The 24506-nt window shown below is 57.2% G+C and overlaps 1 protein-coding gene across 8 annotated transcripts in view; it reads right to left on the bottom strand.

Annotated features, from left to right (window-relative positions):
* Positions 1 to 2760: 2760 nt before the first annotated feature.
* ATP2B3 (ATPase plasma membrane Ca2+ transporting 3) overlaps positions 2761 to 24506 on the bottom strand; it is a 46408-nt gene continuing 24662 nt past the window's right edge. For 2 of the 8 annotated variants that reach the window (XM_063084172.1, XM_063084173.1), the window contains 6 exons: positions 23597 to 23810; positions 21684 to 21895; positions 20272 to 20379; positions 17925 to 18107; positions 13200 to 13286; positions 2761 to 3256 (listed from right to left, as the gene is read on the bottom strand). In XM_063084172.1, the coding sequence (XP_062940242.1) occupies positions 2936 to 3256; positions 13200 to 13286; positions 17925 to 18107; positions 20272 to 20379; positions 21684 to 21895; positions 23597 to 23810 (1125 nt within the window). In that variant the 3' untranslated portion in view covers positions 2761 to 2935. Of the gene's footprint in view, positions 3257 to 13132; positions 13287 to 13586; positions 13652 to 17924; positions 18108 to 20271; positions 20380 to 21683; positions 21896 to 23596; positions 23811 to 24506 lie in introns of those variants that run through there. The other 6 variants (XM_063084176.1, XM_063084177.1, XM_063084174.1 and 3 more) reach the window with 4 other exon arrangements.

The following is a 24506-nucleotide window of genomic DNA, read 5'->3' as shown; positions in this document are numbered from 1 at the left end:
GAATTCACCAAATAATAAATCACACGCGTTACCCAGACCAGGATTGTAGGAGCCTTTCATTTTTTTTTCTTACACACAGAAATTTTGGTCTATTCTTTAAATTAGGAAATTCAACTACAGACTTTGTTATTATGCATCTGTGGTCTTTCTCATTAAGATATTTTTTCATCTTTATAACAGGCAGATAAAAATGTAAAACATATTTATTAACTGAACACAGTTGACCAAGCCATTCCATGTAATATAATGCTTTGTAAAGAGGGGCTTCCCGATAAGACAGGTCCCTCGGCCTGAAGACTGTACAAAAACCAGAGCAAAAGATCCGAGTTCATGGTGCCCCTTTTCTGAACCCCACACCCCAGCGCAAAGGCAGCCCAGGGACTAAACAATCGACGTGTACATTAGGCAACTTTATACAGCAGCACTGAGGGTTTGGCTTAATGTATGTTGGCCATTTGTTCTATCAATGTGTCTACAACAGAGAGTGAAAAGCAGCCCATGAGTGTAGCATTCCACAGCTTATCTTCTTCAAGTTAAACATTCTGAGTTTTATTTCTTATTTAAGAACACAAAGACCCTCAACAAATGGAGTTACCCTTTCTTTTGTTGTCGTTTAAACAAGGACATCAGGGAACAGTTACAAATGGGTAACATTCTCAATGTGCCCTTTAGAAAAAAAGGGATGGCTTTAAGTTATCTGTAGCTGGCATTTTAAAGTGGGATTTTCTTTTCTAACCCAAATTCTTTTGCCCGAGATCTGACTACTCCTGCTCAGGGCTGACGTGGCGTCGGTGTTACTGGTGGGGACGTGTGGCTTTGCGCGGGTGCCGCTGCAGGTGAGGCACTGGGCCAGTGCGGGGTGGGGGCGTGGTGGGGGTGCGGCGGGCTCAGCCCCTGAGCTGCAGTTACCCCTCTGTGCCCCTCAGCTCCCACTGTCTCCCGGCAGCTGAGCCCCAGGCCTGAGCGACAGGCATGGATAGCAGCTGTGCTTGGACCCCAATCGCCTTCCTGCAAAGTGCCACCCACTTCACTGGTGTCACTGTGGGTGTCCACCCTTGGAACCTGGGGACAGAGGGTAGGGTTGGCCTTCCCTTAGGAAGAGGTCCGGCCATCTTGGCTTCCTCAGTAGGGCAGCAGAAGTCGGGACTCTCTCTATGTCCTCTGCCTTCTCTGCGTTTCCCTCCCGGGTTAGGCTCATTTGGGGAAATTGAGACTCGGCACAGTGGGCGCGCGCCCTGCCAGGAGAGGCTCCCAGGAGCTCTCGGGAGCCTCAGGCTCAGCTTGCCCGGCCATGGGGCAGCCCCACGTGCCGGGTGGGCCACGTCGGCCTGGGAGAGAGCCCGGCAGGACGAGAGCCAGCAGTGGCAGCACACGCAGGTTCCTGCCTTCGTGCCAAGATGTCCTTGTCCTCTGGATCAGAAGCCTGATGTCAAAAAGAGTGCATCGGCAGGACAGGTGGTGTGTCCCGGGCCGCAGCCGCCACTGAGGTGGTCCAGCGAGAACTTCTGGGCATTTGCCAAAGCAAAAAGTGGGAGCCCAGTCAGAGGTGCCGAGGACGGGCTCCGAACGGTGGCCGCGCTCCTGATGTCGTTCCCCCACGCTCAGCTCCTCTTGGGTGTCTTTTGAACTCGTGGCCCTCTCCCCTCCCCACTTGAACCTGGCACTGGGGGCTGTATGTGCTCTACTGAGGCTGCTCCCAGAATTCCAGGTCCGCCCGTCAGCTCAGACGGGTGGGGTGGGGGCAGGGCCCGCACCTGGCACACAGTGCTCCATGTTCTTGAGGTTGGAGGTGTGGACAGAGGAAGCCACCAGCAAGAATTAAGAACTTGGAACTGGAGTTGAAACCAAAGGAGCTGAAAGCAAAACTTCCCCTTCCACCTACTGGAGGGGATCATTCTCATCAATACTTTGGTATTTTCCTCTTAAATACAAATCTCATTGAAAAATCTGTCTCCTCTCTAGGCAAGGGGTCTCAGAGTGCAAATGTCTCCATTGTAGTGGCTCCAGGACTCGGGCATCCCCCCCAGCCCTTCTCCTGGGGAATCTCAGCAGGGCCGGCTGGAGGGGAGGAGTGGAGGGGTGGGGACCCTGAGGGCTTGGGATTAGGGACGCCAATATATTAACCAAAAAGATATCCTTGCAGTCTAGTTCCCTGAAAAAAACCCTGCTACATTCAATAATGAAATTTCAAAATGAAAACACCTGATAAGAGGAATGGAAATATCATGCCAATAAATAGTTCCTTATTCTTTAAATATGCATCTTGCCATATATATATGTATGTGTGTGTCTGGACACACACATACATATATATGCACACGTGCACACACATGCGTACTGCAGCTGTGTCTAGTTTGCTCTGGGATGGGTGGCTTTGCGGTTGCAGGTATGTTTGCAGGTGGCTCCCTCGGGTGGCCTGTCTGGGCAGTGGCACCCTTCCCAGGCCTGCACAGTCTCACCTTTTTTTTTTTGCATGAATATATTGGTATGACTGCTCCTGCACAGGGTCAACAAAGCTCCCCATAAACCCAAGCCAGCCCCTGCCCCCCGCACGGCCCAAGTGGCAAATGTCGGGTGAGGTTGTAGCGTTCGTTAGAAAAGAAGCATTGGCAGGCAAAGTGTGGGGCACACAGCCCGGCTCCCTCTTCTGCTTGCTGCTTCTTCCCCTTTGAATGAAGAACCTCCTCCTGCTCTCCCTCCTCCTCCTGCTCTCCCTCCTCCGCCTTCTCCTCCGGTCCTGGATGAGAAGCCTGTGGCGGGTGCACCCTTATTGAATGGATTCGGGTCCTTGCAAATGCTGTGTAAGAAAAGTCTTTGGCCACCTGAGTCGCTTCGCTCTTTGGCGGGTGTGCGGGGTCCCATCTGCGCATGTGCGTGCGAGTGTGCGTGTGAGTGCGCGTGAGTGTGAGTGCGCGTGTGCCGAGAGAAGTTCTGCTTACAGGGACGTCTCCACGCTGTGGAGCGGGCTTCCGGGACTGGAAGAAAACGCTGAAGAGGTAGCTGACTTGGTGACATGCGTGGTCAGGTAGATGCCGCTGTCTATGGCGTTGTTGTTCTGATTGGGGGACGGGGGCAGGGGCGCTCGCAGGCGTTCCTCATTCTCGTCCACGTCCGTGTCATCGATGAGCGGGATGTTGTGGGTGTAGTCATTGATCAGAAACTCGGGCGTTGCCATGAAGTTATGGATGGACGTCTTGGACTCCGGTTTCTCCAGGCCTTCGTAGAGCGAGCTACGGAATGCTTTCACCACCCGGATCTGGAGCAGGAGGTGGAGGGACAGGGGCCCGAGGTTGGGATTGGGGAGGGAAGAAAGGACAGGAAAGGAAAGAAAAGGAAAGGACAGGAAAGGAAAGGAAAGGAAAGGACAGGAAAGGAGACAGTCAGTGGCAGGCTGGTGCTGGCAAGGTCCACCCACATCAATGGCCGGGGGTCCTCTGTTGGAGGGTTGCTATGGAATGGGGCAGCTGTGGCTGGCTCTGGTAAGGGTTTTCGGGTCAGGGCCTCGGTCTTGTCAACTCTCTCCATGCAGGAGAAATGGCTGCCCAGGGCACATCTTGTGGAAGGCAGGAGTGCTTCACTAGCCTCTTGGCTGCCACCTCCCAGTTCCCTGCTGGAGGGTTGGGGTGGTGGATGGGACTGGCTTAGGTGGCCCCTGGGGTCTCTGCCCAATCTGAATTCCAATTTGGTAGAAAAGAAAGGTGATCTGAAAGGGGGCGAATGCTGGAGAGTGGGCTGTCTACTTTGTCCTACCAGAAAGTCTGAGTGCCTTCTGGTAGGAGAAAGTTCCTAGTCTACGGGCATTGCCGGTCTTTCTCGCGTGGGTCTCCTTCCGTGCTTCTCTAGGGACCTCGACTCCACCCCCAGCTCCCGTGGCCAGCGCCATCAATCTCCCTGCCTCTAAGTCCAGTGGCTGCTTCTGCATTATCGTCCTATTTGACACCTCAGGGGCACTCAACACAGCTGACCTCCCCTCTTTCTGGAAACTTCTCATGGCTTCTTGGACATTGCCCCTGCCTGGCCCTTTTCTACCTCACTGGCTGCTCCTGCCCAATCACCTCCACTGCTCCCTCCTTTGTCCCGGGGTGCTCCAGAGCTCTGGCCTGGCCCTGGCCCTCTTGCTCCCTGTCCACACCACGGCATTGGGCCCATCTGGCTATTACCAGGCTCCGTGGCCCAGGCCCCGCCTCAGAGCTCCAGGCCCGAGGGCCTGCCCGTCCCCCACCTGGGGGCATCTGAGACCGAATATAGCCACACTGGTGATTTGCACCCATCAAGCCTGGCCCGGCTCAGATGCCCCTGTGCCCCACCTGTGTCCTTTGCCACACTGCAGCTAGATGGGTCTGACTAGGTCTTAGGGGGTGGTCCGTGCCACCAGAGGCCCTTTGCAAGCTGGTGCTACCTGATGTCCAGCCTCTCCCACCCTCTTCCAGTTGCCCATGCCCAGAATTTACCATCTTCTCCCTCCACCCAGGCTTTTCTACGCGCTGTTCTCTGGCTGTCCCCACTTGCATCTCCAGACCTCAGATCAGCACAACTAGCCGCTAGGAGGAACTTCCCACCACGCCCCGGGCTCCCCCCGACTGCGGTCCTCTGCTCCCAGCTGACCTCCTGGCCCCTCCAAAGCCCCTGCACCTTCTGCAGGGCCCTGAATCAGGGACAAGCTCTCCCTCCTCTGGCTTCTCTCTGCTCCCTCCCTCGCCCTCCAGCTTGGGCCCCTTCCTGCTTCTAGAAGCCAGGAGTGGATGGGTCGGCCTCTACCGGGCCTTACATGAGCCAGCGTCAGCACAGCCACCAGTGCCAGCTGGCCCTGTGCTGCGAATGCAAGGCCAGCCCAGCTGCCCTCCCTCTAGGGGCAGTGGCAGGAACTGGCCCACCAGGCAGGATGGTGGGGTCTGCCCAGCGCCACTCAGCCTCTCTCTATATGAGTAGGTGGACACAGTATGAGTTCTAAAGTCATTTCTCGGTCTGAAGTTCTAGGATTTCATTTCCTTGCTTTAGATAAGGCGTTGGCAAACTATGGCTCAAGGGCTCACTCTGCCTTTTTTTTGTAAATAAAGCTTTATTGGCACATGGCCATGCCATTCGTGTACGTATTGTCTACAGCTGCATTCACACTATAAGGGCAGAGTTGTGTCATTGCGACAGACACCTGGCCTGAAAAGCTAAAAATATTTACTCTCTGGTCCTTTATAGGAAAAGTCAGCCAACCCCTAGTTTAGACAATGAATCACCCTGTTTACAATGAGTCCCTTTCAGCCCTCCAGAGTCTGGGCCCTGGGGCCGACTCAGGTAGGCCAAGCACAGTTCTCCTAAATCGGTTTAAATGAGGCAAACCTCATAGTTTTGCAAGCACACAAAAGTGAGCCAAGTAGTTTCATAAAACTGGAATTTTCTAGCTCCGTATCTGAAATCCAGTTAGGATTTTCTGTGGACTTGGTGCAGCCGCATCTGTCAGACTGCAGAGGGCCAGCTCTTCTCACACAGGCCTTTATCCCCGGGCTGGTTTCTGAAACAGGGGTAACACTGAAATTGAGAATCGCTTGACATTTTTAATGGAAAGAAACAATTCACTTTCGGTAGCTATGCAGACGTCACCTCGTTATTCAGGCCTTTTCTGGTGCGGGGCTGCGGTGTGGAAGCCACCCAGGACGTCGCCTCCTCCAGGTGCCGGCTGTATTCGTCAAGTCACAGAATACAGGGAAGGCTGCCCGCTGCTGCCCTTGACCCTGGGAATGTGTGGGTAGGTTTGCCAGCAATGCACCGTGTGACCTTGGTCACACCATCTCCTCGCCACGGGGATGGAGGGGGTTCGAAGCCCGGCTCGCATCATCGTGACTCTTTCACAGCTGATGGCGAGTCAGCTTTTCTCCAGGTCCTATTTTCCCTGCATTCAAATCTCTGGCTATTAAAAAATGGCTTGGTATTGGTCTTATGGTGGGGTGTTTGCAGCTCACCCCAACGCTGCAGGTTGCAGTCAATTCCTGGGAAAGTGGGTTGGTGAAAACCAGCAAACATTGCTAAGAGAGGCCCGTGCTGGAGGGCTGAGCTCGTTCATGCCCGGGCTCCCTTCCACCTGCCGGGAGCTCCATGTGTTCCCAGCGCCGGCTCTCGGGGCCTCCCTCCTCTGCCTCCTGCACGCGTCTGCTCTTCTCCCAGCCCGGCCGCCCGTCCATCTCTACCACTCCCCAAGGGACCTTGCTGCCCTCAAGGCTGTCAATGCCATCTACAGACCATCAGAAATACCATCTGCGCCACGTCCACCTTTGTGTCTGCAGCTGGGGCCCACCTCTTCCTGGGTCGCCAGCCGCCTCCTGGACACCTCCCTCTAGCGTGTAATGGACCCCCTGAGGGTAAAGACCTTGTCTGCCTGGTCCCTTGATCCTCCCCTGGCGCCTGACACACAGTGAGTGCTCAGTACCCAGCTCCTGACTGCGGGGCTGACACCCCTGTGGTCCCCTGCACCGTCCGTTCTCCAGATGGAGTTTCCAAGCTTGCTCTGGCTACTGAGTCAGACCCTGTGGCTCCTCCACCAGGCTCCAAACCTTCTCGTGGCCAATGGAACTGGCCTGCATCCTGACTGTGCGTGGGAATTCATCAGGCTCCTCCGCCCTCAAAGCCCATTTCACCATAGGGCAATTTAAAAAGAAAGGAAAGAGGACGCTCCAGGAAATGTGACTCCTAGAGTTATGGCCAAGGTGTCTGTCTGGGAGGACCCAGGAGGGTCGGGTAGCTTCCCATCTCACCTGAGTGAGGTGACATGCCTCCACAGCCCATGTCCCCCCCTCCTGGCGTCTTCTTTCACTGCCCCTGCACTCACTCAAGAGCGGGCCTCCCGCCATCTCCTTGTCCCTCATCCGGGTTGCTCATTTGTCCCATCTTAAAAGAGACCCTCTCTCGGTCCTGCAGTCCCGTCCAGCTGCTGCCACACGTCTCTGCTCTCATTGTGGTGACACCCCAAGAGGTTGTTGCTACTTTGTTTCCTCCCAGGCCCAGCAGTGCCTGGCATGGCAGGGTGTGCTGTGCTCCTTTGTGGCCACTTTGCTGGCCCGTCTTCTCCTGCCCCTGCCCTCCGTCCAGGTGCTGTCACCAGGCTTGTAGCTTCCATCCCATCTGTCTCTAGCTCCACACTTGGATGTCTAACCCACGTCTCAACCTTCACAGTCCCCAAATCCCCAGCCCCAGCCCCCGCCCACCCCACTGCTGCTTCCAGACGCCGTCCACAATCCGGCCCTGCACATCTCCGCCAGCGCGCCACCAGCTGGCCCAGGCTGGCTGTAGCAGAGACTCCGCCCTGCTCTCCCTGCTGCGGCCCTTGACACCTACAGTCTGTTCTCCGCACGGCAACCCACACAGTCCTTGCAAATGAAAGCCAGAGCGTGCCGTGACCTCCACCAATGCAAACCCTCCGAGAGGAAAACCTGCCACGGACCTGTCCCGGCCTCTCTTCCCCTCCCCTCCTTTCCTCTCTTCAGCTCCCAGCGCATCTCTGCCTCAGGGCCTTGGTCCTCGCTGTTCCCTTGGTGCAGGGCTCCCCTCACCATCTTCTCAGTGCACTGCCCCAGCACCCCTGCACCGACTTCCGCTTCTTCTCCTCCTTGGTTCTGCTCACCTTAAAACGTCCCACACATCCCACCATTCTCTCCTGTCTCCTGTCACTGGAACATAAGCCCCTGAGGGCAGGGGCTTGTCTGTCTGATTCGCTGGTGGCCCCATGTGGCCTGGTGCCTGCCTGTCTCCTGCGATGGATTCGCCCCTCCCATGGCTGTAACCAGCTAGCTGGTGCACTCTGCACCCACCTCCAGGGCTGTGACACCTGTCCTGTCCCCTTCCCCTAGACCAACTCATGGCTAGCCTTTTCTTATCCTGAGCTTGGCTCAACTATTCATCCCAAATAGCAGCCCTAATGCTCTGAGTCCTGCTTTCTCTCCTCCCGAGGCTGTGACCAGAATAGGCACTCAGCTGCCTTCTCTGGTCCTTATTTGCTGCCCAGAGGGGACACGCAGTGCTCTGTGCGCCTCAGACATGGGCAGGTGGGCGCCGCGGGCATGGCCAGGCCCCCGAGCCACCCCCAGGGCACACGATGCTGCAGACCGACAGGGCCCACCGGCAGGCATGCGGGAGCCGCGGGCGCAGCGGGCAGGGTGGGAAGCAGGGAGACCAGCACAGGCCTGGGGAAAGCCCGCCCATCCAAAAGAGTGGAACAAAGGGAAAGAACAGAAGAGAAAACTGAAAGCGAAGGCTCCCGCAGCACGATGACTTCAGCAACAACAGAACTGAACCCCAACTGCCCCTGCCGCGGCTACGCTGAGGGGCCCAGCGGCCCGAGGGGCTCCACGCTGTCGGCTCCAAGCACTAGTCAAGAACCTCCCTTGCGAGGCAGGGACCTGTCAGCTCCCTGGCATCTGGGCTTTGGATTTAGAGGAAATTCTAAACGCAGCAGCCAGGGAGAGCCAGGGGAGCTGCTTGCCAGCAACTTGAGGGTTTCCAGGCCCCAACCCTCCCTGTAGGTATGGGGGTGAATCATGACTTGAAAGTGACCCAGGAAGATGTCATCAAGAGCCTGTGGCCATATGATACATCAATCCATTCAGGCAATGAGAAACCAAGCTCAGAAGGCCTGAAAATTGAGGGAAAGATGGCTTGGGCCTCACTTGTGTGTGGGGGGCGACAGCAGGGGAAGGGCCCTGTCCTCCCAGGGGGACATCGTCTGCTTGACTTAGGAAAAATCAAAGTGCAAGCTCGAGTTGGCCTTTTCACCGAAGGATTGAACCAAAAGTCAGAAACTAGAGACACAGCTCTGTGTGGAGCTGGAACTGCTAAAGGCTGGTGAGTTCTGTGCCCAGGATCGTGCAAGGCCGGACTTGTGCTCCTGCCATCAGCAGCTGAGCGCCTAGTCTTACCTGGTCGGGCTAAAGAGGACTAAGAAGCTGCACCTGAGCCCTGGCCTCTCGCCCTGGCCAAGCCAGCTGCAGGGTGTGGGAGCTCCCTGGCTCCCAGCCCGAGTGGCAGTGCGCGAGGTGCCTGCTGGGGAAAGGGGCTCGCAGCAGGGGTTCTGGGGGCTGCCCTAGGCTGCTTTCTGGTGGAGGCTTTAGGAATTGCCTGCAGGGTGGTTCTCCTGCAATAGGGCGTGCTTCCAGGAAGGCTTGGGGCAGGGAAGGGCCCTCATTGGAGGAGCTGATACTGTTTCTAGTGTGGAGGCCATGTGCACACTGTCAAATATCTGAGAAAAAATGCCAATACGCTATTCCCAGAAATGCAAATGGAGAGATTGGGCTCAAAATCAATGAACTTCCTGAGAAAGGAGCAAACTGCGGAAAACAAGATGTTTTCACTTTACCAAGTTCCTTCCACCATGGGCTGTGAGCGAGTGACGGACATGTCTCCCTGTGCTCTGGAAGGCACGTCCAAGGAAAGCTGTGGGTGCTCACGCAGCCCAGTTTGGCCCTGTTGGACACAAGGTTTTCAGGTTGCAAAAGCCAATTAAAATAAAGCAACTGTTGTGATTTGGTTCTGGCATGGTTAATCAGAATGATCCAGGCCTGAGGGAGCCCCCCTGGGCATGTTGGACCAATTGCGACCTCTCTGTCCCCCCGCCTCTTTGCTGGGCTGGGTCAGGAGCCACCTCCTGACCTACTGCGACAGTAAACATTCGAGTATGGAGGCCCAGTGTGACTACAGGAAGGACAGGCCAGGCTTGGCTGCCAGTCGGAATGGGAGGGCCATCAGGGTGAACTGGTAGGGAGCAGATTTCAGATGTGCAGCTGTGGAGGGGCTGGGGTGTGTCTGTGTGTCCCCATGGGTCTGTGTTTGCTTTTCCAGTGACCTCACACCCTCCTGTTCCCATCTGGAGGCAAGTGTGCAGAGCCCTAGGCTTGCTGCTCTTAGGTAAATCCAAGTGACTGGAATGCCCCATCTCCGGCCACAGTTTGGCGTGGGATGCTAGAAAGGATTGGGGACACCCATCTGGGACAGTGATGCTGAGCTTCCTGCAGCACGGGTGTGTGGGTGTGTGGCTAAGGTGGGAAAACTTAAGGTGGTTGTTAAAGAAGCCTCTTTCCAGAGCTGCCCAGGTGGGCCGGCCTCAAGACCATGTCCCAGGTCACATGAAATGAGGTGGCAGCTGTTGAGGAGAAGGCACTACCCCCTGAGCTGGGAAGGTTGTGAATGAAATGGCCATGATGGGGGATGGCCACCAGGCTGGGCAGAGGAGGAGCAGTGGAGACCATCCTGGAGCAGTGCTGTCTGTGGGCAAAGAAGGGAGTGGGGACAGTGCCGGGACTCCTGAGTCCCAAAGCAGCAAAGGCGTGTGTGCGCATGCAGTGTGGGAGGCTAGAAAGCGTGGTCAACCCGGGCGAGGGGTGGTCTCTCCTCTCCCTCTGGCCCTTCCCCCTGGGGAGCCTGAGAGCCTTAGTTGGAATGAGTCTGAACAGGAGGCCCCTCAGTGCCCTGAAAGCTGCAGGCACGGTCCCCTGAAAGGCTCCTGACTCCCGGTAGGCTGAAAGGCAGACTGGCCTGGAGCAGGCGAAGAGGAGAAAATTCCTCATGTATGAAACCGTGGGTTTTCCTTAGGAAACCTGGTGACTTAAGGAACCTTCAGGCCTTGCTGGGGCAGCCTGTGGCCACAGCACCGGGCACAATGCCACTCTCATCTAGGGAAGCTCCTTTGTGGCCTGCCTTCTGAGCAGCTCCACCCGCTGGAAAGTTCCAAGGAAGGGGTGAGGGCTGGGGCTAGTCCCCGCTCTGCCAGGCCTGGCTGCCTAAGGGGCCCCGGGCAGGTCCTGGCTCTTGTGGGCACCCGCCTTCCCTGATTGGTAAGATGAGGGTGCTGGGCTCTGTGATTCCTTGGGGTCTTTGAAGCTCGCAGTGGGGGTTGGGTTCTGAGTTCTATAGCCACCTGCTGCACGGTGACGATGGCAGGAAGCAGTTTTGGTTGGCGGCTTCTGGAAGCAGATTCCCTGAGCAGCATCTTCCTCCACAGCGAGGTCCTTGCTGAGGTGCTGCTGCTTTGCAGGCCGGTTGGGACACGGGAGCCCTGGGCCTCCGCATCAGCACCTCCTCAGAAGGCTCTGCCACCCGCCCCTCGCCTGGCAGTGCACAGTGTGGACGGGACAGCTCCTTCCTTCCGCCAGCTGCTACCTAGGTCCCCATGGGATGGCTCGTGAACAGCGGGAGGGGTGGCATCTCTCCCACTGTACTTACCGGGCACTGCTGGGTGCTGGAGATGGGAGGGAGGGGGCCACCAAGACAGGAGAGCGGCGAGGAGGGGCCACCAAGGCCGGGCTGGCCCTGGAGTGGGACAAGGAGCTGGCTTGGGGTGGGGGTGGGGACAAGGCCAGAGCTGTGGAGAAGGCTTGAGGGGTGTGCAGAGTGAGACCATGTCCGCTGCGTCCCCCTCGACAGATGGCAGATGGCCAGATGGACAGACGGGAGGCACAGAGAAAGATGGCAAAGAAACACATGGAGGAAGTCGAGGGGAAGGAGGGGCCGGGGGCAGATCCTCACAGCCCTTGGGGACCACCCACGCCTGCTTGGGTCCCTCCGTTCCCAGGAAGGAGGGTGCTGCTGCCCAGCCGGGCCCTGGCCAAGGCGCCTGGAGGCCACGCTCCCTTTCTGTCCTTAACAGACTTGCCAGAGCTTCCTGCTGGCCTCTCTGGGGCCAATGGCAATGGTGTAGGCCAATATTTGTGGCCAGGATGGGTAGCCCAGTGAGTGTGCAAGAAAACTGCAGATATGTGTGGCCTGTGGTTTGGAGAAGGGGTGTATGTGTGTGTGCACGTGTGTGCTGATCCCGAGTGGGGCCTGGGGCGGGCCTCACCCCTTCCTAAAAGGGCAGAGTAGCCCGACATGACAGCCTAAGCAAGAGAAGGGTCGCCCCCCACCGGGGACCTCTTACCAGTTCCTAAAAAAAAGAAAAAGAAAAGAAATCAAGCAAGAGGAAACTCGAAGAGTCTGTGATGGGAAAAAGGCGTCATTAAGGCCCCATCTGCGTGGGAGTGGCGTGGTCACGGAGGGGAGGGCTGCGGGGCTCACTGGAAGGAAAGGAAAAGAGGGACATCGAAGCATCCTGGCAAGGGCTCTGGGCTCATACTCGAAAGTTTACTGTTTGGTTTTTGAAATCTCTTGAGTTTGTTACAAAAAGCAGGCTGCCTGCGGGGGTGGGGGCCTGCACGGTCCTCTGCATTCTCTCCGGTTGGGGGGACTGTGCAGCGGCAGGCTCAGAGGTCTGGTGGCCTTCCTCTGTCTTTGTAAAAAGATGTGAGCAATTGTGGAGCTTTCTACCTCCGTAGGACAGCCCCTGGGTTCTCTTTAAAATGTGACCAACATGGTGGAAACTTTTCACTGAAACGTATAGAAGGGAATCGATTTTTCCCGGCTTCTCAGAGAAAGGAGGAGAGAGAATGTGGACCAGATCGGGTAAGACCTTCCAGTCCTGAGGCCTGTTGGGAAAGAGCAAAGGTGCTTCGGGAACAAATGGAGATGGAGCTGAGTGTGGGCCCGGCCTGTGAGCTCCAGCTCCCGGGGCACCTCTAACATCCGAGGGCTTGGGGCAAGGGCCTGCGGGGTGGGCACCACCTGCGCGGGAGTGACTGGCCACTGAGGCTGCCTGGGGACAGGTGGCAGCAGCATCCTTTGGAAACAACCTCAAGGAGAATGCCAGAAACTGCGTTCTTCCACTGCAAATGATGCCAGAAAGGCACTGGCCTCCCCTCCAGCCCCGGGAAGCAGCCCTGAGCCCGCGCACTTCCAAATCCGCTGCACCACAGGGCACCGAGCAAGGCCCAGCCTGACACCAGACACCACCAGAGCGGCCCAAGTTCATGAAGAACCATCGGCAAGTGCAGACAAGTTCAAGAAAAGAAAACCAATGGCAGAAGGAGCACTACACGCAAACCCAAAAACCAAACAAAGAGCAGAAGATCCGGACGTGCCATAGGTTGGTACATTTCATAAGAGAATATGGCTTTGGAGAGACACACCGTCTGGGCGGGAAGGACTGGACGGGGCGGTAAGAAAGAACGGCAAAGCACGGTGAGCGCAAGTGCAAGACTGGAAAAAAGAGAAGGCAGAGCTGGGGAGGCTTTTTCTTCCCCAGAGAGGCCATTTATGAGAGTAAAGGGAACTCAAGACTCACTCCCAGCAGCACTGGCGGGATGGGCAGCAGAGAGAATTAGGTGAGTGGGGGTAGAAAGATTGGTTACGTCATGGAGCTGGCTGAGGACCGAAGACCGCCGGCGCACAGCACCCTGAAATGAACCGCTTCTCTTGAAGGTACTCACTACCTCCATCTGTGGGAGAGAAAACGAGATAAAGTTTGGCTTGCACTGTTGTCCCGGCTCCTGCGGGGCTGGGGCTGGGCGAGGGGGGGCCGCACTGGGCACATATCGTGACAGCAAAGCCTCGTCTAGGTCAGCCGTGACCGAGGCTGGCCTCCGTGTCACCCACCGAGAGAGGGTTTGCTGAGCAAATGATGAGTGGTCACGAGGTAGGGAGGGGAGGGGGTTACACACCAGGGGACACTGCAAACACTTCAGAAACGGTCATTTGCATTCACGATATGTGCATGCAAGCCACTCGTCAGTAAGTACCTGTGTCGGGCGATACTGTGTTATCCTACTGCATAGTGCTCAACCTTTTTTCCGCCCCAACACACCTGAGGGATGGGACACCACGCTCCCATTAGAAACCAAAGTCCCCATGGCTGCATTCCTCAATAAGCTCGGGGACAGGGCCCTCCCCTGGGCCCGTAGGGAGTTACTGTCCTAAGCAGGGGGGATCTACTGCTTCTCCCTAGGCGTGCCTGCCCTGCTCCGGTGGAAGGGGTGGCTGTCACTCCAGTTCTGCCACTCATCCAAGTAACTGGGTGGGGGCATGGAGGGGAGGCGGGCAGAGAGGCTGGAAGGATCGGCCCCGCTCTTTACGTCTCCCGGAGGTTGGAAGGCGCGTGGGTCTGCAGGAACTGAGAGCCGCAGGGGCGCCTGTGGATGAACCTGCTGGGATCCCTTGACCCCGCGTCTCTGAAATTCCTCACTCTGCTTTTGACTAGAGTGGAGACTTCTGTCTATCGTGCAGGAGCCTGGGGACAGATGATGCACAGGCAGTGGGGTCCCAAGGAACTGTGGCCCAGTGGCCACATTGAGTGTCCCCCCATCAGGAGACCATGTCTACACTTTGTGGGGTGCACACTTCTGGCTCTTTCTTTGCAAATGACCTCAGTCGGGGGTGGGGAATCTTTGGCCTTAGAGGGTTGATCTGATTTCTGCAAAGTGCCATATGGTTCACTGGATGATGTGAGCAGCGAAGCCAGCATGCATTTCTGGAGCCCGAAGCCCACTCGCTAGCTGCTCCCCACCCCAAGCCCTGCAGTGGCTACGTGGTGGCCGCCAGGCTCAGCCGGGTGTCTGGCGTGGGCCAGGGCTTCTTGGAGGAAGGCAGTGTGAGTGTTAAGACTCCCCCACGCCAGCCCAAATGAAGATGCACGGAAAAGATTCACCGTCCTTCTACCCGAACTGCTCGGTCCCCGTGTGCCCAGCACACCTGCTTATTCATGAGAAGGGGCCGGTAGGGACCTGCACACACGTGAGCAGGCACACGCCCAGCATGTCAGCGCATGGAAGGGAGATGACTGATGTGACAGCGTCACAGGCTCTTGGGGCATCTCCCCTCTAGCTTTAGACGTTTCTAAGCGTGTGGAGACTAGTCTCTCTCAAGGGAGGACTCTTGCTGTGGCCAAGGTGATGAGGGTGAGAAAGACTTTCCTGCTTCTGATTTGCATTGGCCTCACCTGGCTCCACCTGGTGTCCCGATGGGACAACCGTATCAGTGGAAATACCTCCATCATCACCGCCCCTCACCCAAGACCAAATGCTGGGCCAGGAATAAGGCCCAGTCGCTGGTGAAGTTTCTCACTGGCTTATAATGGAATGCAAAACAGAAAGACCAAGTCATGAACACTTAAAAAAGCTACAGGTTCTGGGTTCGAAGGACGCTCTTTTATTCTGCAGTGACACCCTATCCGTCTGCTGCGTGGATATGTTAGTATGAAACGATGGTGAGAGCAGGTAGCAGGTTACAAAATGCCTTCACTTAGCAACATAAAAAGCTGTGCTGGCCTCCGAAATCTGGGGAGATATTTGTGGCTCACGAAGTCCAGAAATCTGGGGCTGGCTGCCTGGAAAAGGTTTGTCTTGGCTTAGGGCATACACACAGCCTGAGGGCTTCTCCCAGGATTTACTTCTGTTTTTCAAGAAGGTATTTTGAGTCACACAGAGCGGACACTCTTAAAAAGTTGAGATAAAATAACGATTGGTTCAGCATTCTTGAGAAGCATGGTGAATTCGATACGACAAAGTCAAACTCAAAAGCCGCACGGGTCAAGATCCCATAGAGGAATCAGAGTGGCTTTTTGAGGGGAAAGGCGTGTGCTCTGGGCCAGGTATGGGAGACATGGGCCTGGCTGGTCCTCGCTGTCACTGTGTGACACTGAGCAAGTCCCTTCCCTCTGGGCTCCATTTCCTCGTGCATAAAGCAGGGACCTGACCTGTCAGTGTCTACATAGGCACCAACAGGTGGAATGACCCCAAACTCCAAGACCCGAAGTGATGGGACCCACTTCTACTAGCCAAGCTGCAGTGGCAGGTCCAAGAGCATATGGGCACACGGGAGACCCAGGACACACTGCCACCTCAGATCAGGGTGGGGCCGCTGTCTTAGGTTGCACTGATGGAAGTGAAATGAGTTGCTGAGGAGCAAGGTCCTGCTGTGCCCTCCCCCCAAGGCTCGGGCCAACTCTGGGCTCTGCAGCAGAACAAGGGGACAACAGACCAGAGCCAGAACAGGGGCGGGGCAGGGGCACGGCCTCACAGGCACAGTCTTGTAGTAGAAGGCACAGTTGGGTGGCCAGGAGAGCCTTGGGAGGCGTGTTTTGACTTTAGCACATGAATGTTGATTGCCGGGAACAAGAAGACATGGCCTGTGCTATGCCCCAACCTGTCCCGGGCGCCCCCACTTGGGAGGAGAGACTTAAGCCGTCTGGCTCTCTCTGTGATCCGGCCAGGCCAGGATTGAGCTAACGCTGCTCAGAGTCCCGACCTAAGACAGCCTTCCCTGGCCACACTGGGTCAGGTGCTTCTGGCACCAGCCCAGTCTCCTGGTTCTCAGCTGGAGAAGCCCCTGGAAACCCTGGGGAGCTCCTTAAACGGGGAGTTCTTTGGTGCCACTTCACCTATCCTGCAGGATCCTGGTCTGTGGGGCTGGGCCTGAGACTCTGCAGTTCTGAAAAGTCCCCCAGGGCATTCTGATATGCCTGGACTCTAGTGCCCTGGGCTGGGAGCACTGATGGCCCATGGTGGCAGAACTGAGTGAAGTTTGAGGAGGCTTTGCAAGGCTGGTGGCCTTTGAGCGGGCTTTTGTAGCATGAGGAGGGGGTCCCAAGGGGACACAGGGGAGGTAGCAGGTTACAAAATGCCTTCACTTAGGGCATTTTGGGGCCTGGACAGCGGCAAGCGTGGAGGTGCAGCGGCCTGGGCGAGCAGAGCACACACTTGGAAAGGCAGCCAGGGGTATAGGGCTGTGGGCAGTCGTGAGGCCACGCCAAGAGGCAGAGGCTTGAAGGCCATGGTCAGGAGCCTGGACTTCATCCTTAGGACAGTGGAGAGAGGCTGCACAGGCCCTGGTGCAGAGGGCGGCCTTGGAGGGCCAGCCGAGCAAAGGCAAGCAGAGCAGATGGGAGGCCGGGCCCCACGAGGTCACTGGGAGGACACACCAGACCCAGGGCACTGAGGACAGCCCCTGGTGGTGTGGGACAGACAGTCTGGAGGCAGACACTGCGGAGGGGTGTGGCCTCAGGTCCTGCTCCAGAAAGCTGCCCAGACAGACTCCTGGGGGGCCTGGCTGGGCGGTCCTGCCTCAGCTGCTGCTGGTGGCTTACACAGTGCATGGTGGTGTCCTTTACTCTGGAAGGACCGCAGGGAGGAGAAGCAATTGGACCCATGTCAGGGCCAGTGGGACTGGGGGCCCTGAATCAGAGCATCACCCAAGAGAAGGGGGACTGGGCCTTCCTGGAGGAGGAGATGGCGCATGAGAGGTGCTGGGGAGGGGGGGCCGTGGGGAATGTGCCGGTGGGAGACCGGCACCCATGGGGCCGGGCAGGCAGGGCTGAGGAGAAGCCGAACGAAGGGCTGCAGGGTAGGAGGGCCCTTGACAGGCCAGGCAGGAGGAATCAGGGACCACCCAGCCCCAGGAGCCAGAAGGTGGCCTTGGCGAGGACCGTTTCTGGGGGTGGTGGCAGACGCTAGGCCACAGCAGGATCTCGAGAGAGTACATGGGAAGGATGTGGCGAGACAGCGAGTATGGAACATTCTGGCAAGAAGGTTGGTGAGGAAGGGATGGGACAGAGAGCAGGCCGCTCTGGCACACAGGCTCCTGTGAAGCCGTCTGACTTTACGGACGACTGTAGTGGACGGCCTTGGCCAGCCCTGGTGTCAGACACTCGGATGAACGGAAAGAAGCAGCTCAGTGGCCAGAGTCCACTTCCCAAATTAACTCTTTCCACGGTATTTACAGTATAATCCCATTAACACCGAGCTCACCAAAACCTACTTGAAATGGGCATCTCTTCCCAAGAATGTCACCTGCTCATGACCTGGGGCCATTCCCACCAAGTAAAGCGAGCCCAGCAGTTATGCGGACGGCGCTGGTCCGTGCCTGCTGTGGGGGGACCTGGGCTCTGAGGGAGGTGTCAGGGGCAGGAGATCTCAGTGCCACAGCCACTGGCAGGCATGCCCGGAGATGACAAGGGGAGACTAGCGACTGCTTTGGGGATTTTGGTAGCAAGGCCACAGCGTCTCCCTGTTGGCCCCGGGTGCAGGGCGCCCGTTGTCTCCCCGAGAGACCGTGCGGCAGCGGTGGCGGTGGCGGCGGCTTACCTGCGTCTGGATGCGATTGAGGCCCCGGAACCAGAGGACCTGGCCCCGGCGGAGCTCGCGCTCGGCGTGGTCGATCTCCTCCTCCCCCTCGGCCAGCTCCTCGTCGGCCATGTCGTCCTTCCCAGGCCCGTGCCCTGCTTCCTTCAGGCACTTGAGCTGGCTGGTGGGGATGGTGGCGATGACCTGTGGAGAGTCATAGCCAAGGGACAGCAAGCGGAAGTGGCCATGAGAGCAGGACCGGGGTCGGGAAGGGACCCCCGCTCCCCAGCTGCCCTCCAACGCAGACTGAGGCTGGTGCATTGTTTCCTCTTTGCTGTGGGCAGACTTGGGGATGGGCACCTTTTCCTGGACCCCAAGGCTGCATGCACTGGCTCCCCTGCCTGGTGCCACGTTCTGCTCTCCAGACAGAGACGCCAGCCTCCTTCCTCTGAAGGGTGCTGCTTTCCATGTCTCAGCAAGGGGGGCGAAGCGAGAGCAGCCGCTGAGGTGGCCGGGGGCTCCCGGGTGCGGGGCCCGTGCCTCCTCCATTGAGCCCCAACTAGTCAAAGGTCAGGGAGAGCCAGAACAGTAAAGACAGGTGTGGCCCCTGCTCCGGCTCCTGGGAGGGGACCTCTGAGCCCCTGGAACATTCTGCCTGAGGGGAGTGTTGTTTCTGGGGGGCTATGCTAACAGTGTGATTCATGGAGTGCAGGGGCTTGGGCCATGAAGTATCAGCTCGACCTCCAGAGGGGCTGGAGGCTGAGGCTGGCCACGTGGACACTGCATGTCCATGTGACCGGCCCCCAGGAAAGCCCTAGGGGAGGCAATACGTTCTCTACATCTTTGACCGCCTCCCCCAGGGAAAGTGGAAGCTCCCGCCTGGTCTCTCCTGGGCAGCACGTGTCCTGGGGGAAGGTGGGCCTAGAGAAGGGCCTTACCCTGGGGGCTGGGACAGAGGGAGAGGTGACAAGGGGGAAGGGAGGGCTGGGGGGGGGGTAGTCTAGAAGGATGCAGGGGAAGCCGCAGAAAGGGATGAAGGAAAGGCATCTGGAATTCCAGAACAAGACGGGATGATCTGGGTGGATCCGGCTGGAGGAAAACGGATTGACACGTCTCAGCCTGCCCAGATTGTCCTGTCAGTCTTGTGTCTGAGCGAGTCTTTGGTGAATGTGGCCAGGAGGGGCTGGAGGACTTGCTCACAGAGCTTCCCTTCTATTGGATTTTTTTCACACAAACGTGTTTTGTTTTTGTAGTTGAAAAAAGTTAAAAAAACTAAAAGGACCTCTCAGTACTGGCAAGGCCGGCTGTGGTTAGAGTCTATGCTGTGGGAAGTGAATGGACTCCATGGGGCAGCCAGGTCCAAGTGTGACTGGGAGAATTCTGATAATGAGATGAGGTACTGGGTGGGCTGTCCCCAAGGACACTGATGCTGGGGCCCAGCAAGAGATTTGGCATCTGCAGCAGGAGCAGCTGCCCCTGTGGCCGGCTCAGGGGGACACCAGCGGCTCAAGAAACAAAACCCAGATTGCTATGGACTGAATTGTGTCTCCCCCCAAGTTCATATGTTGAAGCCCTAACCCCCAATGTGGCTGTATTTGCAGTAAGGAAGTAATCGAGGTGAAATGAGGTCATCATGGTGGGGCCCTGGTCCGACTGAATTAGCACCCTCCGAAAGGACACTGCAGAGCACACAGCGAGAAGACGCCATCTGCAAGCTGGGAGGGGGCCCTCACCAGAAACCGACCCCACCACCACCCTGATACTGGACTTCCAGCCTCCAGAACTGCGGGCAAATAGGTATGCTGTTTAAGCCACCCAGTCCGTGTGCTTTGTTATGGCAGCCTGAGCTGATCCTAGACTCACCTTCCTCTGCCAATGTTCTAGAACTGCAGAGAAATGCTTTCAGAGGCCTCTTGTGTGCCTGTGGTCTGGGCTGGCTCCGTACGTGCCTGTGTTCTGACCAGCTCCAGCCACCAGGCTGTTTCTTTCTGACCTAATGATCGAGTCCTGTAAACTTCTCCCTGCACCAGAGATCTTGATACATGGTTCTGGCACTTTCCCTCAGGTCAAAAATATTACCTATCTTCTCTTGAGTCTTTCTCTTGCCCCACAGATTATTTAGCAGGGTGTTGTTTAATTTCACATATGTGGGGATTTCTGAAGCCACCCAGTTTTAAGGGGCCATTTTTTGCTCTTATCACGAAAAGGGGAGCAGCAGGTTTTCCTGGGCCCCGTGACATCCCAGCTACAGTGCAGGCTCCGAGGCTCTGGAGAAGGGAGTTGGGGCAGCAGGGGTCCCGGGCTTGCCGTGATTCCCCGGCATCTTGCTCATCACCTGTGCCATCTGCAGGGCTGACCAGACACTTACCTGTCCCCAGACCAGCTCCCCAACACCAACAAACAGGCACCAGAGCCACTGTTCCGTGGACAGGGGGGAGCAGCTGAAGGGCTTCCCGCCGAACTGAACGATGACGATCTGCAGAAGATGGTGGGAGAGGGGTGGGTGCCACAGCAGTCCCCAGCGCCGCCCCTCATCCTGCAGCCCTCGGGCCTGCCCTGCCTTCCAGCCTATCCCAGTCAGAGTCGGAGGGGCTGCTGGATCCCCCGGGCAGGTGGGATGCTCCCAGGGAGAGGGCCCGGCTGTCCTTTCTCTGGGCTTCTTCCCTTCACTTCTCCCTCAGCAAGTGCAAGGCCGAGGGTACCATCACAGATGGCGGGCAGCCTCGCTTGGCTGGCACCACCTCCCCAGGTGTAGTTCAGCTGCACTGACCATGTTTTCAGCTGCTGCAAACTTGAAGCTTGAACACTCGCACTGCACGCATGTGCCAGACACGCTTTGTTCTGCAAGGCCCATAACATGCCCCCATAACATGCCCGAGTCATCTGCCTCAGCCTCCTGTCTCTCTCGTTACCTCCGACCTCCTCCTTGGGAGGACACCTCTTCCCAGAAACAAGCTTTCCAAATGCACACCAACCAATCAGACTCCACACCCCGACCACCTCCTCTAGTGGGCTCTCACACTCCAGGCCACGATCTCCCTGCCATAGTCACCCGGGGCCAGGTTCCAGACAATCAGGGACAGCCCCCACACCCTAGAGCCTGATAAAATGATTCAAACTAGCCAATTCTAAGCCTGCCTACCCTGCCTTGCCCATTCCTTCCTGAGGAAAGCACCATGAAGGCTCCAGCCCACAGCCCCCCGTCTCCCTCTGCCTGGACTTCTCCCATGTGCCCATCACTGCCTGCTGGGCGTGCTCCCTCCTCTTGGATCTGTGAGGAATAAACTGTCTTTCAATGGCAGTCATCCCCTGATCTAGTGGCCTTACTATTCCGCAAATTTTCTACTGATACACTGTTTTTAATTTAATTTAATTTATTTATTTTGGTGGTTGGTTGGTGTGGGGATCAGAACTCTTGACCTTGCTGTTTTGACACTGTGCTCTAACCACCTTAGCTAACCAGCCAGTTCTGTTCCACTGTATTTTAGAGTACGTAGCCTATCCTGGAGAGCTGAGCCAACTAGCCTGTCCATGGCACTGAGGGCACCTCCAAAAGAACCTTCTAGAGTTACGGTGCTCTCACACCTAGGAACTAACTGCTAGAAATGGGAATGGCAGATCCAGCGGGAGCCGGGGAGGACTGATGGTGGCTTACGGAAGCCCTCTGGAAGCCAGCAGCTAACCCAGGGCAAGCCCGGAGATGTCAGGAACATAAACAGGCCTGCTCTGAGACGCACAGAGGGCACGGTGACCGGGGCTACCTGGGACCCGCCCGCCTACCTGAATGCCAAAGGTGCCCAGCACGATGGTGCAGAAGATGGGGTTGCCGAAGATGCCGTCGAAGACATTGCGCTCGCCGTGGATCTTGCGGGCATTGATCTCGTTGAAGAGCTGCATCATGACGAACGTGTTGAAGATGATGGTGTAGTGCTCCGAGGGCGGCGAGTGCAGGGGCGCGTTCCTGCCACTGTCGATGTCGAAGAAGAGCTCCCCTGCAAGCCCAGGGCGCGTGTGAGGGGGGCGGGGGCCCTGAGCGGGACACAGCCCCCTGGCCGGACTCGCCAGATCAGTGCTGGCCGACATTCCCCACAGTGTCTCAGCATGAGACCAGGGCCACATCACTCAGGAGTGAGACAGCAGTGCGTAGCTCCTGACATGAGTCTCTTATCCCACAGGGTGACAAATTCGAACTCGCAGCCAAGGCCCAAGACAGCCAAACTAGGGCTCAACCAGAGTCCTGAGACCCCACCAGACCGAGAACTGGACCTGGGGGTGCTGGCACTGGAACTCTGAGGGCAGGAAGAAAGGAGTTAAGAAGAGATGTCCTTATTTTTCTCAGACCTTGGTGCATCTCTTGGCATGTGTGCCTTGGATTGAGCTGGGGTGGGTTGGGGAGGATCAGACGGCTGCTGGGTGCACAGAGGGCCTAGCCCCTCCTCTGCCCGGCTCCTAGGACCGGGCAGCCGGCCTAGGCCCTCAGCAGGCGATCGAAGGCTTCAGCTCTCAAGAAATCAGAGAAAGGTTCCCCCAGAGGACCCCCAGCTACTGACACTGTGAGTCCTGCCCCTCAGCAAATGCTGTCCCTGCACACCAAGTTTCCAATTTGCTCCCTGGCTCACCCTGGAATGTAGCCTGAAAGCCGAGTCTCACTAGGCACTGCAGGACAGTGATGGGTGACTCGGGCCACCCGATCGACCGCTTCCAGCCCTTTCTAAGAGCCTCACGTGGATATGGAACCACACGGTCGAGGATCACCAGGCACCTGGAGAGCACCCCCGACATAAGGGAGACAGGCCACCAACTGAACAATCCACAAACCAAGCCCTGGCTGTGAGTGAAGGAATCGTGGTAAATGGAGCCTGTGCAGGACGCAGAAGCCCCGTCCAGGAAAGCTGCCACCAGTGCTGGCAGAGGCGAGAGGCTTCCAAGAAGGAGCCATTGCCCTGCAGGATTCAGTTCTCCAGGAGTGTGCCCTCCACGTTGGTCCATATGGCCAGTGGCCTCGGGCTCTGCATTTTTCTTGCAGAGTGTCCTCACCCCAGCAGTCTGGGCTCCGCCCTTGCCGCACACCCTCTTCCTGCATCCCCATCCCCTGGCCACCCCGGGCCTGACTGCAGGCCCCCCGCCTCCTCTCCCCTTTCTCTGCTGGTCTTCATCCTCCCACAAATTCAAGCCGAGCACCCTGGTCATCGTCCCCTGGAGTAACAGCTATGGCTAAGTGGGTGACTGGATCTGGGAGCTGCTCTATTCCCAAGGCTCCCATGGCCGCTCTGGGTGTGGGCGGAGGGTGAGCCACTTTGCCTACTCTACAGAGCAGTGGCCAAGATGCTAAGACACTGGGGCTGTTTCACAGCTACTCAGGGGCCTGAGAGGAGAGTCAGGGGCTGGGAAGGAGTTAGGGGCTCCCGGTGTCAGTGGCCATCCTCCTTCACCACATCAGTCCCTGTGACCCCTGGTGGGGCACATGCAGTGGGGGCCTGGCAGGGAGGTGAGGGCCGAGGGTGTGGGGCAGGCCGGGCCAGGGGGGCACGCCTTGTCCATCTGTTCCTTCTCATTCAGCATTCGGTCAGCAACTGCTGGGTCCCACCCTCTGCTGGGCTCAGGGGTAGGGACAGACGTGTGCCAGACAGGGTCTGAACCCCAGGGGACAGCAACAGCGCCCAAAGGCCTCCTGTGTGCTGGGGCCAACCTACCGACAAAGAGCAGGGTGAAGATGACGGTGAGCTGGTAGACGGCGTGGCCCAGGATGTTCTTCATCATGGTGCGGGAGATGAGGGGCTTGTCCCGGCCATACGGCTTCCGCAGCAGCAGCGACTCTGTGGGCGGCTCGGTCGCCAGGGCCAGAGAGGCAAACGTATCCATGATCAAGTTCACCCACAACATCTGCACGGCTTTGAGAGGAGAGTCCTGCAGAGGGGAGGCAGTCACCTTCCACGGGCCGGAGGAAACTCCGGGGGGGTCAGTGTCACCAGAAGTTCATTCCCATAACGACTTGACATCTCCATCCCTATGCTGTCTCTAGGCTAGCAGGGCTTTTTCACTGGGCTTTCAGATGCCCACCTCCCTTCTTCTCCCACCTGGTGACACTGGTCTGGAAGGTGTGGTCGAAGTCCTTAGCAGGAGGGGAGGACCCCCGTCAGTCACCCCAGACTGCAAACAGCCTGTCAGGGAGGGCTGCCATTTGGGACAGCGGAGTGAGGGATGCTCTCCTTGTCCCCCACAGCCCGGGGCCAGGAGGAGGCAGCAACTCTGAGCTGGACCTTCCTTCTCACCTCTGAGTTGTTGCTTAAAAATCTGCCTCGCAGAAACCAGACACACAAGGCCTTACACAACTGACAACTGCACAGAGAGCAAGGGGACGAGTGGCGGACAGGGGCTGGGGGAAGACGGAGCAGACAGTGACGGCTAATGGGGACAGGGTGTCTTTCTGGGGTGATAAGAATGTTCTAGAAGTAGATAGAAGTGATAGTTGCACAGCACCGTGAGTGTACTGAAAGTCACTGAATTGTACACCTTAAAAGGGTTGTTATGAAGTCTATGGTAAGCGAATTTTATCTCGATTAAAAAAGAATCTTTAAAAGGACCGAGTTGATCAGCACGGAA

This window comes from Cynocephalus volans, chromosome X (assembly GCF_027409185.1).
Source record: "Cynocephalus volans isolate mCynVol1 chromosome X, mCynVol1.pri, whole genome shotgun sequence".
NCBI classification, from domain to species: domain Eukaryota; kingdom Metazoa; phylum Chordata; class Mammalia; order Dermoptera; family Cynocephalidae; genus Cynocephalus; species Cynocephalus volans.
The sequence above is the reverse complement of the archived record's forward strand: the minus strand, read 5'-3'. Positions and strand labels throughout refer to the sequence as shown.